The 16,221-nt window shown below is 40.9% G+C and overlaps 1 protein-coding gene across 1 annotated transcript in view; it reads left to right on the top strand.

Moving 5' to 3' along the window:
* Nucleotides 1-16,221, top strand: part of PHLPP2 (PH domain and leucine rich repeat protein phosphatase 2) — a 79,680-nt gene that overhangs the window by 32,557 nt on the left and 30,902 nt on the right. Inside the window, exons 4-6 of the mRNA XM_047789785.1 lie at nucleotides 4,771-4,961; nucleotides 10,783-10,908; nucleotides 13,194-13,348. Of these exons, the coding sequence (XP_047645741.1) occupies nucleotides 4,771-4,961; nucleotides 10,783-10,908; nucleotides 13,194-13,348 (472 nt within the window). The remainder of the gene's footprint in view (nucleotides 1-4,770; nucleotides 4,962-10,782; nucleotides 10,909-13,193; nucleotides 13,349-16,221) is intronic.

Below are 16,221 nucleotides of genomic sequence, written 5' to 3'. Positions count from 1 at the left end.
TAAATGGAATCACATGCTTGGCTTTCTGTGGCTGGCTTCTTACTCAGCATAATATTTTCAAGGTTCATCCATTTTGTAGGATGCATCAGCACTTCATTTCTTGATGACTGAATAAGAGTCCACTGTATGCATAGACTGCGTTTTGTTTATACACTTATTAATTGATGGACATTTGGGTTGTTCCCACTTTTTGCTATTATGAACGATTTATCTCTGAACCTCCATGTACAAGTTTTTGTGTGGACGTATGCCTTCAGTTCTCTCGGATATAGATGTGGGAATGACATTGCTGGGTCATATGGGGACTCTGTGTTTAAATTTTAAGGAACCATCAGACTGATTTCCAAAGAGGTTGCACCATTTCATAATCCCATCAGCCAAGAAGATTCTATTTTCTTTACGTTATTGCCAACACTTATTTTTTGTCTTTTTTGATCATAATCATCCTAGTGGGTACAATCTGGTATCTCATGGTTTTGATTTACATTTATCTAATAACTAATGAGGTTGAACATCTTTTCATGTGCTTGTTGGTCTTTTGTATATATTTGGGGAAATACTGATTCAAATACTTTGGCTTTTTTTTTTTTTGTCTTTTTAGGGCCACACTACAGCCTATGGAGGTTCCTAGGCTAGGGGTTGAATTGGAGCTATAGCTACTGGCCTATGCCACAGCTATAGCAATGCTGGATCCCAGCTGCATCTGTGACCTGCACCATAGGTCATGGTAATGCCGGATCCTTAACCCACTGAGCAAGGCCAGGGATCAAACCTGAGTCTGCATGGATGCTAGTCAGGTTCGTTTCCCCTGAGCCATGATGGGAACTCTGCCCATTTTTTTAAAATGGGTATTTTTGTCTTTTTATTGCTGATTTGTAACAGTTCTTTATTTATTCTGGATACAGGTCTCATATTAGATATATGATTTGCACATATTCTCTGCTGTGTCATGAGTCCTCTTTCACTTTCCTTTTTAAAAAAATTGTGGCTGTACCTGCAACATACAGAAGTTCCCAGGCCAGGGATCAATACCGAGCCACAGCTGTGACTTGAGCCACAGCAGTGACAACACTGGATCCTTAACCCATTGAGCAAACAGGGAACTCCTTTTTTTTTTACTTTCTTGATGGTGTCTGTTGAAGCATAACACTTTTTTATATTTTAAATCCAGTTTATCTGTATTTTCCTTTTGGTTGCTTGTGCTTTTTATGTCAATGTCTAAGAAACCTTTGCTTAATCTAAGTTACAAGATTTCTTCCTGTGTTACTCTGAAGAGTTTTAATTCTTACATTTAGGTCTGTGATTCATTTTGAATTAATTTTTGCATATGGTGTGCCGTTAGGAATTCAGTTTCATTCTTTAGCATGTGGATATCCAGAATTCCCAGCACCATTTGTTGACGTGAGTATTCTTTCTTCATTGAATTATCTTGGCACCCTTGTCAAAATCAGTTGTTTGTAAAGTAGGCATTTATTTGTGAACTCTCAATTCTATTCCATTTTTCTATGTCTGTCCTTGTGTTAGAACTGTACATTATATGCTAGCTCCTTACTTTGTAGTAAGTCTTGAAATTGGAAAATATGCATCCTCCAGTTTTGTTTTGCTTTTTCAAGATTGTTTTGGCTGTTCTGAGTCCATTCCATTCTATGTGAATTTTTGTATCGGTTTGTCAATTTCTGCCATGATGTTAGCTAGAATTTTGATAGGGATTGTGTTGAGTCTGTACATCGACTTGTGGAGTTTTGCCATCTATTAAATCTTTCAAACCATGAACACCAGATGTCTTTCCATTCATTTATGTCTTTAATTTCTTGTTTAACTCTGTTTTAGAGTTTTCAGTATGCAAGTTTTGCACTATTCTTTTTTATAGCTTTTTTTTTTATTTTATTTTTTTTTGTCTTTTTGCCATTTTCTTGGGCTGTTTCTGCGGCATATGGATGTTCCCAGGCTAGGGGTCAAATCTGAGCTGTAGCCGTCAGCCTACGCCAGAGCCACAGCAACATGGGATCCAAGCCGAGTCTGCGACCTGCACCACAGCTCACGGCAACGCCGGATCGTTAACCCACTGAGCAAGGGCAGGGACCGAACCCGCAAGCTCATGGTTCCTAGTCGGATTCATTAACCACTGTGCCACGACGGGAACTCCCTCTTTTTTATAGTTTTGTAAATGCAGTTGCTTTCCTAATTTCACTTTTGAATTGTTTATTCCTAGTCCATAGAAATAAAATCGATTTTTAAAAAAATCTTGTATCCTGTAACCTTGCTTAATTCATTTATTAGTTATAATAGTCTTTTTTAAAAATGTGGCTTACTTAGGGTTTTCTGTATACAAGATCATATGATTTTCAAAAAGTTAGTTTTTCTTTCCAGTCTGATACTGGTTTTGAATCTTTAAAAAATTTTTTTAATCTTTCAAATGTTTTGAAAATTTCATTTTTTAATTGAAGTATAGTTGATATACAATGTTTTGGTGTACAATGTTGATATACAATGTTTTGGTGTACAATGTTTTGGTGTACAATGTTATAGTTGATATACAATGTTTTGGTATAGTTGATATACAATGTTTTGGTGTACAAAAATTAAAATTTTTTTAATCTTTCAAATGTTTTGAAAATTTCATTTTTTAATTGAAGTATAGTTGATATACAATGTTTTGGTATACATGATTCAGTTATACATGTATACTGTATATATAACTTGTTTATTTTATATAGTGTTATTGTTTATTTTACATATAGTAGTTTTTATCTGTTCATCCCAAATTCCAAATTTATCCCTCCCTCCTTTCCCATTTGGTAACTTTATGTTTGTCTCCTATGTCTGTGAGTCTCTGCATCTATAAATTCGAGGTGCACAGGGACGTCTCTTGGACATGTCTAGCAGGCAGTTGAGTATATGAGCTCTGAACTAAGGTGAGATTAGGGTAGGAGATGGAAATCAGAAGGCCATTATCTACATATGAACAGTGTAGTTTGGGGGAGGTGGGAGCCAGATTGAAGTAAATTGAGTAATTAAAAGGTGAGGTAACCGAGATAGCTAATACAGAAGCACAGATGATAAAAGAGCCTCAAAGGAGTAAACTTATGAAGTTTCTCAAAACGTGGCTTGCGGGCCATCTGTGTTTAACTTACTTGGGATACTTGCGGGCGGGTCTTGGTAGTCTGCGTTTGAAAGTAATTCTCAGAGAATTCTTGGGCACCTAGCAACTGGGGAGTCCCTGAACTAAAGGAATTCTACAGCAGAGACGAGAGGGAATGGGAGAATACTTGAGTGCTGGTGTAGCCTTGAGAGAAACAGTAGGGAGGGTGGAGTTGAGGAGTGAGAAGAAAGAAGAACCAAAGAACCAACCTTCCCACGGAGGGTGGAATTTAGAGCATAGATGAACCGATTGGACTGCCATAAAAGGAGATATGGCCCTCCCATTCATGTGGCGTTAACATACAAAGTTTGAAAACATTGACGTAAGCTAGCCCATTTCCTCATTTTTTTTTTTTTTTTTTGGCCGCACCCACAGCCAATGAAAGTTCTTCAGTCAGGGATCAGATCCACGCTGCAGTGGTGATCTGCACCACAGCTGCAGCAACACCGACACTTATCCCACTGTGTCACACAGGAACTTCAGCTTTTTTTTTTTTTTTTTTTTAACCACCCTGTGGCACATGGAGTTCCTGGGCCAGGGATCAGATCCAAGCTACATTTACAAACTCATGCCGCAGCTGTGAAATCACTGGATCCTAACCCACTGTGCCATGCAGAGGGTTGAACTTGTGTCCTGGAGCTCCAGAGACAGCCCCAGTCCTGTTGCACCACAGTGGGAACTCCCATTTCCTCATTTTTTTATATTGGAGATGTGGTTAAAAGGCAAAGTGATGCCCAGGGTTCCATCATCTATTATGTAATAAATAATATTGAGTACATGCTAGTTTTCTCAGTTCCCAGTTTATTGCTCTTTGTACAAGCTCATGCTGTTGCTGCTCTTGGTCATTGCTGTGTAGAGTTACTGTCTGTTTTTAGTAGTGCCTTAATCAAGAACATATCTTCTGTCATAATCCTCTGGTTTGTTCACAGTATCTCTGTCATGTTAGGATTTTGAAAGGATAGCAAAAAACAGAAGCTTCTGCGTGCACATATCAGTTTCTGCATTCATGACTGGGATAGTTGATTGAAATGTCAGATGTAAGGATTTACTTACAAAGAGCAGAAGGATGGAGGGTTGTGTACAGAACTGGTTATGAATTTCTTCCTTGTAGAGTAGACTAAGCACACCAATTATTCCATACTTTTTTGGTATCTAAAACTATGATTAGTACTTTACATTCATTGTCTTAATTTTTTATAAGAACCCTCTGAAGATAGGTAGTATTATGATCCAGACTATAAATGAGGAAAGTCAAGGTCAGTGAGATTATGTAGTTCGAGGAAACAAAGTAAGTGGCAGAATCAAGAGTCAAAACTCAGGGTTGACTGTCTGACTCCCAAGTCCTGCCTTTCTCTGTCTACATGGCAAATATAGCTGTTGGGAGGGGTACCAATGGCATCCAAAATAACATGTTGCTCTCTAGACCCAAATTCACAATGTGCCTGTGATTAACTTCAGGAATGAATAACATTTTAGGACTGAGATCTTATTTTGCAATACTTCTATTGCCTGGTTACTTAAACCTACATTAGGGTCGTTGAATGTTGACATGTAATACTTTCTTTTTTCCCTTTCAGTATTCTGATACTACTTTAATGGCGGCTTCTGAAATACTGTTTTCTCTGCAGAAAAACCATGCCAGATGGATCATCTGGATCGAATCCTCCTGTCTGGCATCTATAACGTACGCAAAGGAAAGACCCAGCTGCATAAGTGGGCTGAGCGCCTGGTTGTTCTCTGTGGCACCTGCCTCATCGTTTCCTCCGTGAAGGACTGTCAGACTGGAAAGATGCACATTTTGCCTCTGGTTGGGGGCAAGGTAAGACTCACAGAGGTGAATTATTCTTCCTTTGATCATCTTAATTCAAAAAATATCACATGTGTTTTTCAGAGCTTTTTCACATCTTTTCACAGGAGCCAGCATGAGCATTATTAAAGATTATATCACAAAGTTTTTGCATTCTTAGGTTTAAATGAAAGAAACCCACTCAGGCTAATTTAAGCATAAACCAAGTTTATTTACATCACAGACTCCTCAGGAGGTCCAGTGTCCTACCGCTGAATGTAATTAACTGACACACTGAAGAATTTCGCAGATAAAATGTATAAAGGAGCCCCAGGGAGCCTCTGGTATACATACATCTAATGGCAGTTCCAGAGAGGAGAAGAGAGGAGAACGGATAAGCAATATCCGAAGAAATCACGATTGAGATTTTTCTAGAAATAAAGGCAGACATGAGTGTTCCGATTGAAAGAACACTGGATCCTGAGCAGGATTAATAAAAATAAATCTATATGTAGACACATTGCAGAAGACCAAGGAGAAAATCACAGAAGCTTCCAGAGAGAAAAGATTACCTACAAAGAATTGACACTATTAACAGCTTTCTTTACACCAACAATGCATGTTGAAGACTATTTGCAGAATTGTTGAAAGAAAATAAATGTCAACCTGTATTTTTGTCAGCCAAATTATTTCACAAGACTCATGGCAAAAGTAGGACCTTTTCAGACACATAAAGACTAATGAGCTGGCGTATCCTCACTGAAAGAACTCCTAAAGGATGTATGTCTGAAAAATGACACCCCTCCAAAAGAAGAGGAAGAAGAAGAAGACAGTGACAGCAAAGGAAAGTACATTCGCAGGAAAGGGATGAGATAAAGAATAGCCGATGAGTGTAGACACTGATAAAATATGGTTTAATGTTGATTGTAGAAAGGTTTAAAATGCTTTATATTTGAAATACAAATTTAAACTACTGAAGCTCAAACTCCTCTGAACGGTATTGGAGATGCGATAGTGTGTTCAATAAAGGAGGTGTGATGCGGTCCTGGGAGAAGAGGAAAGAAACACAGTGTTAGGGTTTGTTAGAAAAACTGTCAAGTGTGAATTTAAGTGTAACTATGTAGAGGGGAAGGGAGACTATTAAAAATATTCTGTGTTGCTAAGAGAAGGCAAGAAAAGGATTGAGAAAAAGGAGCAACATAAATTAGCATGGCAAGTTACCACAAATTTTAGTGACAGAAATAAATCCTGATATATCAGTAATCACAATAATTGTGATTTGTCACTTTATTATTTAAAATCCTACTGTTTACTGTTTATAGGAGACACACCTAAAGTTTACAAGGCTAAATGTGAAATGATAGAAAATTGACACTGGTCAAATAGCAACCAAAAGAAAATTGGTGTGATTATATTAACGTCATATAAAACGTAGAACAGTGTGTTTGCAACATAGGACTTTTACATCTCGGTGATAGACAAGTAACCTGTCAAAAGACTGATAAATAACAAGTTTTGCAAAGGTGGGGAGCAGCTGGAACAATCATTCTTCATTGGTGGGAAACAGTTTTATTGTTTCTTACAAAGATAAACATATGCTGATCAAATGACCCAGCAGTTCTCCTCGATATTGAGACGTGAACACAAATCTTTACAAAAAGTGTAAGTGAATGTTCCTAGTAGCTTTGTTTATATTTGCCCCAAACTGGAAGCAGCTCAGATCTTCCCTGATTGGTGACTCGCTAAGGAGATGTGCTGTATCCAAGCAGTGGGATGCTCCCAAGCAGTCAAGAGGAATGAGCTGCGGATACACCCAAGAGCAAGACTGGGTCTCAGAAGCCTTATTTTAAGTGAAAGAAAACATGTCTGCTTATTGCATGATTCCATTTATTTCAAATGCAGAAAAAGACAGGGGAGGGAGTGGGATGGACCGGGAGTTTGCGGTTAGTAGATGCAAACTGTTACATTTGGAGCGGATAAGCAGTGAGGTCCCTACCGTAGAGCATGGGCAATTGTATCTCATCACTTGTGGTGGAACATGCTGGAGGATACCATGAGAAAAAGAATGCATATATATGCGTAACTGGGTCACTTTGCTGTGTAGCAGAAATTGACAGAACATTGTAAATCAACTATAATAAAAAAATTTAAAAGAAAAAGACAAACAACTGCAGTGATAGAGTGTAGTGTACAGCTCTGTTCATTTATAAAAACCCACCAAATCATTCACTTAGAATTTGTGAATTAAAAAAAAATAATACGTGTGGAGTTCCCACTGTGGCACAATAGGACTGGTGGTGTCTATATTGCCAGGACATATGTTCAATTCCCGGACCAGCACAGCAGGTTAAAGCATCCCGCATTGCTGCAGCTATGGCATAGGTCGCACCTGCAGCTCGGATCTGATCCCTGGCCTGGGAACTCCATATGCCGTGGGGCAGTTGAAAAAAGGGAAAAAAAATTCACAAATTTTATGTAAATTGCACTATAATAAAACTTGCCTCCCCCTAAAAACTTTAATGTGCAAAAGTATTAATAGGGAGAGAGAGGCTTGCCACAAAATGATGAAGGGAACGTTTCATGGTGAATATTTAATAATTCTGAAATTGTACATTTATTACAATGTAGTCTCAACATACATAATACAAAACTTGTAATAATTACTCAGGAGTTGACAAATTAACTTCTAGTGGGAGATTTACAAACCTTTTTCAGTATTTGACAGTATTTGTTTTTTTTCTGTGTCAAACATCCCATAGTAAAATATTTAAAAGCAAGGATTGTTCTAAAGCAATTAATATCTATTCTTCAACAAGATCCTTTATTCTGTTTATTTATTTATTGTTTGTCTTCTTTAGGGTCACACCCGCAGCATATGGAGGTTCCCAGGCTAGGGGTCTAATCAGAGTTGTAGCCACTGGCCTACACCACAGCCACAGCAATACCAGATCCGAGCCGCATCTGCCACCTACACAACAGCTCATGGCCGCACCAGATCCTCAACCCACCAAGCGAGGCCAGGGATCGAACCTGCAACCTCATGGTTCCTAGTCAGATTCGTTTCCTCTGCGCCACGACGGGAACTCCAAGATCCTTTATTTTGACACATAGTCATTGAAATGCAGCGATTTATTACTAATGAAAAATGACCATGTTGTAAGGACCACCATTGAATGTTTTGAATATTATTTAATTTTATTGGATGTTTCTTTTTTTCTGTATTTTGTGTTTCTGCCATTTGGTTCAGTCTTTACTTGGCACCCGAAATCTAATGATTTATGAATGTAATAACTTGGAAGGTTCCAGCGGAGTCGCCAAGATTCAGTAGCTGTGATATAGCAGAGGGAGATGTCAGAGACCTAAGTGGTTCCATAACTAAAAAGGCTTCATCCTAATCAGAGCTCTTCAGCTTGGCTTCTTGAAGACAGTTGATGCGCTGTGATTCCCTACAATGGGAATGGGGAGATTTTTTGCCTCTTTACTCAGGCCTAGTGAAAGAGGTTTCAACAGGACTCCAGAGAGCCTTGAATAGGTCCCCTGCAGTAAGGGGGACATCGTGGACTGGTGTCCTGCCTTCTGACCAGGAAGTCTACAGGACAAGAGATAGGCCACCAGCTGGTTAGGTGACAGAGCAAAGAGTTTAACTCGTGTTGGGATCATGGTGAACTCCTTGGGCTTGTCACTGTGTAACCCAGATGGGTGGAGAGACAGCAGGAGGTGTTGGATGGATGGGTGGATTCTCTTAGAACAAGTCTGGCGGGGCCACGTGGAGGGGCAAACAGGCTGCGCTGGAGGACGGGCTGTCATTGGACCTCCAGATTTCTTCAGGTCTCAGGAGGGAGTGGTCAGCTGCTGGAGTAGCATGTGTTAGCCCCACTAGGGGAGAGGGCATCACTGGTTGGATTGGCACGTGGGGTATCCAAAGAACCCTGCAGAGGACCCAGAGAGGGTGAAGTCAAGTTCTGACCTTGCCGGTCTCCTGAGAACCTTTGGGCTGGCATCTCTGCTGTCCCACTCCAACGCTGCAGGGGGTCAGAAATGGCTTCTAGCTCAGCACCTAGTAAGTAAGGGAGGAGGTGAGTCCACAAAGCAGCCAGGGCACCCCTTGCAGGCAGGCAGCTACCTCTGGTGTAGCCCACTGGTGGAGGAAAGGAGGGAGCAGCCTTACCTTTGAAGTAGAAAGCTTGGCTTTTATCATGTGGGCCTGCAGACTCTCCTGTTCTGAAACAGGGACTTGTACTTGCTAAGCTGGGCATGCCCACATCTTGCTCCTGAAGCCCCATGGGGTCCCTACCCTCAGTGACTCTGTCCTTGACTGCCCTGTTCACACCTCAGACCACCCACCCCTGTACCCTTCCAAGCCCGTACCCTGCTTTATTTTTCTTCACATGACTCCTTCTGTATTTTATCATGTTGTGCTAGATCATGTCACCCGTTTTGTGTTAGTGTTGGTCCCTCTCAAAAGTACCCTCCATCGAAGGCAGAGCGTTTGTTGTTTTTGCCCCTGCTATATGTTCTCAGCACCCACAACAGTAAAACTTACTCATTCAACAGATATTTGATGACCACACCGAGGCTAATTTGTGACTTAAAGTGTAATAAATAAATATAGTTAAGATTATAGCCCATGAGTCCTACTCCTTCAGTATACCTGTTAAATAAGTATTGCTTTGGGTTTTTTTCTAAACAGCTTTATTGAGATTTAATTCATAGTTATAATTAACCCATTTAAATGTACAACTCATTGGCTTTTAGTATATTCAAAGTTGTGTAACAGTCACCACAGTCAGTTTTAGAATATTTTCATGATCCTGAAAAGAAATCCTGCACTGCTGAGCCATCATCTCCCCATTCCTTCTCCAGGCGCCCTGAATTTACTTTCTCATTCTATAGATTTGTTGATTCTGGACATGTCATATAAGTGGAATCATACAGTGTGTGGTTCTTTGTGATTGGCTTCTTTCACTTAGCACAGGGTTTTCACGGTTCATGTGTGTTGTGCATATCAGTATTTTATTCCTGTTTGTGGATGAGTAATATTCCATTGCAGGCGGGCACTACGTTGTATGAAAGTCTATATGTTTACCCATTGTTGAACATTTAGATTATTTCCACTCTCGGATGTTATGAATAACGCTGCTGTAATTCACATACAGGTTTTGTGTGGATGCCTGTTTTCTTGGGTATGTGGGTAGGAATGACATTGCTGGGCCACACGGTTACTGTATATTTAACCTTTGGAGAAACTGCCAGACTGTTTTCCAAAGTGGCTGTCCCATTTTACCTTCCCACCAGCAGTGTATAAGGGTTCCATTTTCTCTGCATCTTTGCTAATACTTTTTTTTTTGTCTTTTTGTCTTTTCTAGGGCCGCACCCGCGGCATATGGAGGTTCCCAGGCTAGGGGTCCAATCGGAGCTGTAGCCTCTGGCCTACGCCAGAGCCACAGCAATGGGGGATCTGTGCCGCGTCTGTGACCTACACCACAGCTCACGGCAACACCAGATCCTTAACCCACTGAGCGCGGCCAGGGATCGAACCCGCAACCTCATGGTTCCTAGTCAGATTCATTAACCACTGCTAATACTTTTTATGCAACACTTATCTGTGGTTTTGATTTTAGCTGTCCTAATGGATGTGACATGGTAGCTTGTGGTTTTTGACTTGCATTTATCTAATAACTAATGAGGTAAAACCTCATTTCATCTGATTACTGGCCGTTCCTCTGTCTTAGGAGGAATATCTATTCAGATCCTTTGCTGACTTTAAAAATTTGAGTTGTTTGTCTTGTTATTGTCCTTCCATTTTTGTTTGGGATTTTTAAAAATGGATGTTTTCTTCCCTCCCCTTCTCCAGGTAGAAGAAGTGAAGCGACGTCAGTTCTCCCTTGCATTCAGCTCAGCTGGAGCCCAAGCTCAGACCTATCACGTCAGCTTTGAGACGCTGGCTGAGTACCAGAGATGGCAGCGGCAGGCATCCAAGGTGAGAAGCTGTCAGACTTCCTGATAGGGAGATAAGAGCCGAGAAATCCAACAGAAATATATTTTAAAACTGAATTCACTCCCAAGAAATCAAATTATAATGCTTCTTCTTCTGGGGTTTTTTTTTTTTTTCTTTTTAGGGCTGCACCTGGGGCATATGAAAGTTCCCAGGCTAGGGGTCGAATTGAAGCTACAGCTGCTGGCCTGCACCACAGCCACAGCAATAAGGGATCCGAGCTGTATCTGTGACCTATACCCCAGCTCACAGCAATAATGGATTCTTTGTCATTGTTGTTGTTTTCTGTCTTTTTAGGGCTGCACCTGTGGCATATGGAGGTTCCCAGGCTAGGGGACGAATCAGAGCTGTAGCTGCGGCCTATGCCACAGCCACAGCAATGTGGAATCCGAGCCATGCCTGCAACCTGTGCCACAACTCATGGCAACGCTGGATCCTTAACCCACTGAGCAAGGTCAGGGATCGAACCCGCAACCTCATGGTTCCTAGTCGGATTCGTTAACCACTGAGCCACGACGGGAACTCCCTCCAGTGCTGGATTCCTAACCCACTGAGTGAGGCCAGGGATTGAACTCACATCCTCATGGATACTAGTTGGCTTTGTTTCTGCTGCGCCATGACAGAAACTCCCTGCATTATAATTCTTATGCACATCACGCTAGGTCTGAGCACACAGTGAATGAAATGGAGTTCTCCAGGTCCTTAACTTAGTATTTGTATTTGCATAGTACAGAATGCTTTCAGAAGTGTTTTGGGGTGCATTTACCTTTATACCATCTTGTGAGGAAAGTACAGCCTGAAAGATATGAGACACAATGAGATTCAGGAGTTTTTGCTGTGGCATAGTGGGTTATGGATCCAGCATTGCAGCAGCTGTGGTGTAGGTCTCAGTGGCACCTCGGATTCCATCCTTGGCCTGTGAATATGCCGTGGGTGTGGCCAAAAAAAAAGAGAGAAAGGGACAATGAGGTGCATATGACTGTCCCTCAACCACAGTGGTCAGTGATTCCCAGCCTAGTGCTAGTGTATATATTTTGCACAGCTTTGATGAACCACTTTAAGTTGGAATTTAGTGATGGGACCTGACCTGTGATCCTGTCACAAACTGTTATTCCTGTATGCTGAGGATAATAGGCTTTTCAGCATAATTTCTGCTTTCTTAGCCTTTAAAGATGAAGTGCTCTTAAATTATATTGCATTTTCCAAGTTCTCTTATTCTTGCCAACTTTGCAGAATTTAAACACATTTTTCTTTATCAAGCTAGGTAGTTGCATAAAGGATAGTTTCATTATAATGACATGCCTTCAAAACATGTATGCCTTTTGCAGTGATATTTTATTTGTTTTAGATGCATTGTCACAGCCCCTGTTTTATTGGCATACTATTACAGCAATATAAACCCTGTTTTGGTTTTATTGAATTTTCTGTACTTGCGGTAATAAAAGCTGCTCTGAATAAAATTAGTTTTGATTTTAAATAGCCAGTCCATTCTTTGCCCTTATAAAGAGAAATTAATATTTTTGCAGCACCTTTTGCACACTAAGCAGCATGCTGTGTGCATGATTATTTAATTTTATCCTCATGACAGATGAAGGAACTGTACAAGTAAGGAGCGGAACTTATGTGGCTGCAAAAGGTCAGTGTTTTTCAGTATCATACTCCCTCCTCGAGTTTTGTGCAGTTTTTTGGAATCATCTTTTTTTTTTTTTTTTTCTTTCTGTCTTTTTAGGGCTGCATCCGCGGCATATGGAGGTTCCCAGGCTAGGGGTCTAGTTGGAGCTGTAGCCACTGGCCTATGCCAGAGCCACAGCAATGCGGGATCCAAGCCACATCTGTGACCTACACCACAGCTCACGGCAACATCAGATCCTGAACCCACTGAGCAAGGCCAGGGATCGAACCTGCATCCTCATGGCTGCCAGTCAGGTTCATTAACCACTGAGCCACAATGGGAACTCCTGGAATCATCTTAACTTTACTTCCTGTGTGAAGTGTCCATCTTTATGATTGGGCTTTTTTTTTTTTTTTTTAACCTTTTACTTGTAGACACTTTGCAGCTTAGACCTCTCTGTTTTTCAAGCAGCTTATGGTGTTAGGAAAAAGTGAAAAATCATCTGATTCTTCTAAACGGGTGGTTGGGTTTCAGGACCTTTCTTTTCTTTCCCATCTTTTTGATTGGCGCCTTTTTGTTATAAACGCCGTTCTGTCCTCCGCTGGGTGACGGACGTTCGGGGCTGGCTCAGATGGCTCTTCTCTTTGACCTTGTCCAGGTGGTGTCCCAGCGCATCAGTACAGTCGACCTCTCGTGTCACAGCCTTGAGGAGGTTCCCGAGCATCTCTTCTACAGTCAAGATATCACCTACCTCAACTTGCGACACAACTTCATGCAATTAGAAAGACCAGGAGGCCTTGACACTTTCTACAAGTATGTGGGGCATAGGTGTCCAGACTGACTTGTTACTAAAACCGGTCGTACTCAATCCCTGTAAGCGAACGTGCTTACCATCATATATATGTTTGAAAAAAGGAAGTAAGATTTTTTTTCTTCACACAGTCTTCCTTCTTCCTTTGTCCCCTCCATACAAGAGACGTTAGATGCAAAGGTTCTGTTATGGAGGCAAGACTGAGCTGCCCTTGATCTGGATAATCTTTTTATATAAGTCCTTGACAGCGATGCTTGATCTGCAGCCAGAGTAAATTGAGAGATTCCATATATGGGAAGTTTTTGAATCAAAAGTTTCAAACTTAAATAACTTAAAGGAAATAGGGCTAATTTCAAGAATTCCCCTCCTAGGATAGGGCTTTTATCTTTCTTTTGCACCTGCTCCTGCCAACTCTCAAGCCTTTGTCAGCTGTGAAACCTCTCTTCTAATAAAGGAGCCATTTCAGTTCTAAGGGACAATGACCCATATATTTTTCCATCTCCTTTGTTAGAATATATTCCCCATTCCCGCCCTCCACCCATTTCACCTCCTTCCTCCCTTTGAAAATAGGTGGAAGTGAATAAATATATGGTGTAAGTGATTGGGTTTCTCTTGGGGAGGGGAGAAATTAGAAATAAAAGCGTTCAAATTGCATCGTGATTAAAAAGATAACTGCACATTAAAATGAAATATTTTACATACTTAATAACTAGTACTTCTAGAATAATTTTCAGAAAGCATGATTTTTTTCATTCTTTTTTAAAAATATTATTTTCCCTCATGGTCTCTTCCAGGAGATCGGGTACAGTTCCCTGTGCTGTATGGGGGACCTTGTTGCTTATCCATTCTAAATGTAATAGTTTGGATCTACTAACCCCTAAACTCCCCATCCATCCCACTCCCCGCCACCACCTCCCTTGGCAAACACAAAACTGTTCTGTATGTCTATGAATTTGTTTCTGTTTTGTAAGTAGGTTCATTTGTGCCGTATTTTAGATTCCGCATGTAAGTGATATGATGTGGTATTTGTCTTTCTCTTTTTGACTTCCTTCACTTAGTGTGATGATCTCTGGTTGCATCCATGTTGCAGTGAATGGCATTACCTCATTCTTTTTATAGCTGAGTAGTATTCCATTGTATATATGTACCACATCTTAATCCATTCATCTGTTGATGGACATTTAGGTTGTTTCCATGTCTTGGCTATTGTGGGGTAGTGCTGCTATGAATATAGGGATGCATTATCTTTTTGAATTATAGTTTTGTCCAGATGTATGCCCAGGAGTGGAGTTGCTGGATCATGTGGTAGTTCTCTATTTAACTTTCTGAGGAACCTCCATACTGTTTTCCATAGTGGTTGTACCAATTTACATTCCTACCAACAGTGTAGGAGGGTTTCCTTTTCTCTACACCCTCCCCAGCTCTTTGTAGACTTATTAATAATGGCCATTCTGACTGGTGCGAGGTGGGTACCTCATTGTAGTTTTGATTTGCATTTCTCTAATAATTAGCAATGTTGAACTTTTTTTTTTTTTTTTTTTAAGGGCTGCACCTGCAGCATGTGAAAGTTCCAGGGCTATAGATTGAATTGGAGCTGCAGCTACTGGCCTATACCACAACCACAGCAATGTGGGATCCAGGCCGCACCTGCGACCTACACCACAGCTCATGGCAATGCCAGATCCTTAACCCACTGAGCAGGGCCAGGGATCGAACCTACAATGTCATGGATACTAGTCAGGTTCATTACTGCTGAGCCACAATGGGAACTCCAGCATTGTTGAGCATCTTTTCATGTGCCTACTGACCATCTGTATGTCTTCTTTGGAGAAATGTCTGTCTACTTAAGTCTTCTGCCCATTTTTCATTTGGGTTGTGTTTTGTTGATATTTTTGTTGTTGAGTTGTATGAGTTGTTTGTATATTTTGGAGATTAAGCCCTGTCGATTGCATCATTTGCAATTATTTTCTCCCATTCTGTAGGTTGTCTTTTTGTTTTATTATTTCCTTTGCTGTGTAAAAGCTTGTAAGTTTGAGTAGGTCCCAATTGTTTATTTTTGTTTTTATTTCTGTTGCCTTGGTAGACTGACCTAAAAAAGACAGTTGTATGGTTTACGTTAGAGAATGTTTTATCTATGTTCTTTTCTAGGAGTTGTATGGTGCCATATCTTACATCTTTTTTTTTTTTTTTTTTTTCTTTTAGGACGTCACCCACAGCATATGGAAGTTCCTGGGCTGGAAGTCAAATCAGAGCTGCAGCTGCCAGCCTACGCCACAGCCACAGCAACTCTGGATCTGAGCAGCATCTGCAACCTACACTGCATCTTGCAGCAATGCCAGATCCTTAACTCACTGAGTGAGGCCAGGGATTGAACCCACATCGTCATGGGCATTATGTCATGTTCCTAACCCACTGGGCCACAGTGGGAACTCCTGTGGTGTCATGTCTTATGTTTTAGTCTTTAGGCCATTTTGAGTTTATTTTTGTGCGTGATGTGAGGGTGTGTTCTAATTTCATTGATTTACATGCAAAGAGAGCATATGATTTTTCTCTTACCTGTTTTGCAGAGTTTTTCAAATATAAGCCTATGTTTAGCAATGAGATTTTTTTTTTTGTCTTTTTTTTTGCCTTTTGTAGGGCCACTCCCTTGGCATATGGAGGTTCCCAGGCTAGTGGTCTAATCGGAGCTGTAGCTGCCGGCCTACACCAGAGCCATAGCAACGCCAGATCTGAGCCACATCTGCAACCTACACCACAGCTCATGGCAACGCTGGATCCTTAATCCACTGAGCAAGGCCAGGGATCGAACCCGCAACCTCATGGTTCCTAGTCGGATTCGTTAACCACTGAGCCACGACAGGAACTCCAAGATAAT

The sequence above is a fragment of the Phacochoerus africanus genome, chromosome 8 (genome assembly GCF_016906955.1).
Source record: "Phacochoerus africanus isolate WHEZ1 chromosome 8, ROS_Pafr_v1, whole genome shotgun sequence".
Classification (NCBI taxonomy): Eukaryota; Metazoa; Chordata; class Mammalia; order Artiodactyla; family Suidae; genus Phacochoerus; species Phacochoerus africanus.
The sequence above is the reverse complement of the archived record's forward strand: the minus strand, read 5'-3'. Positions and strand labels throughout refer to the sequence as shown.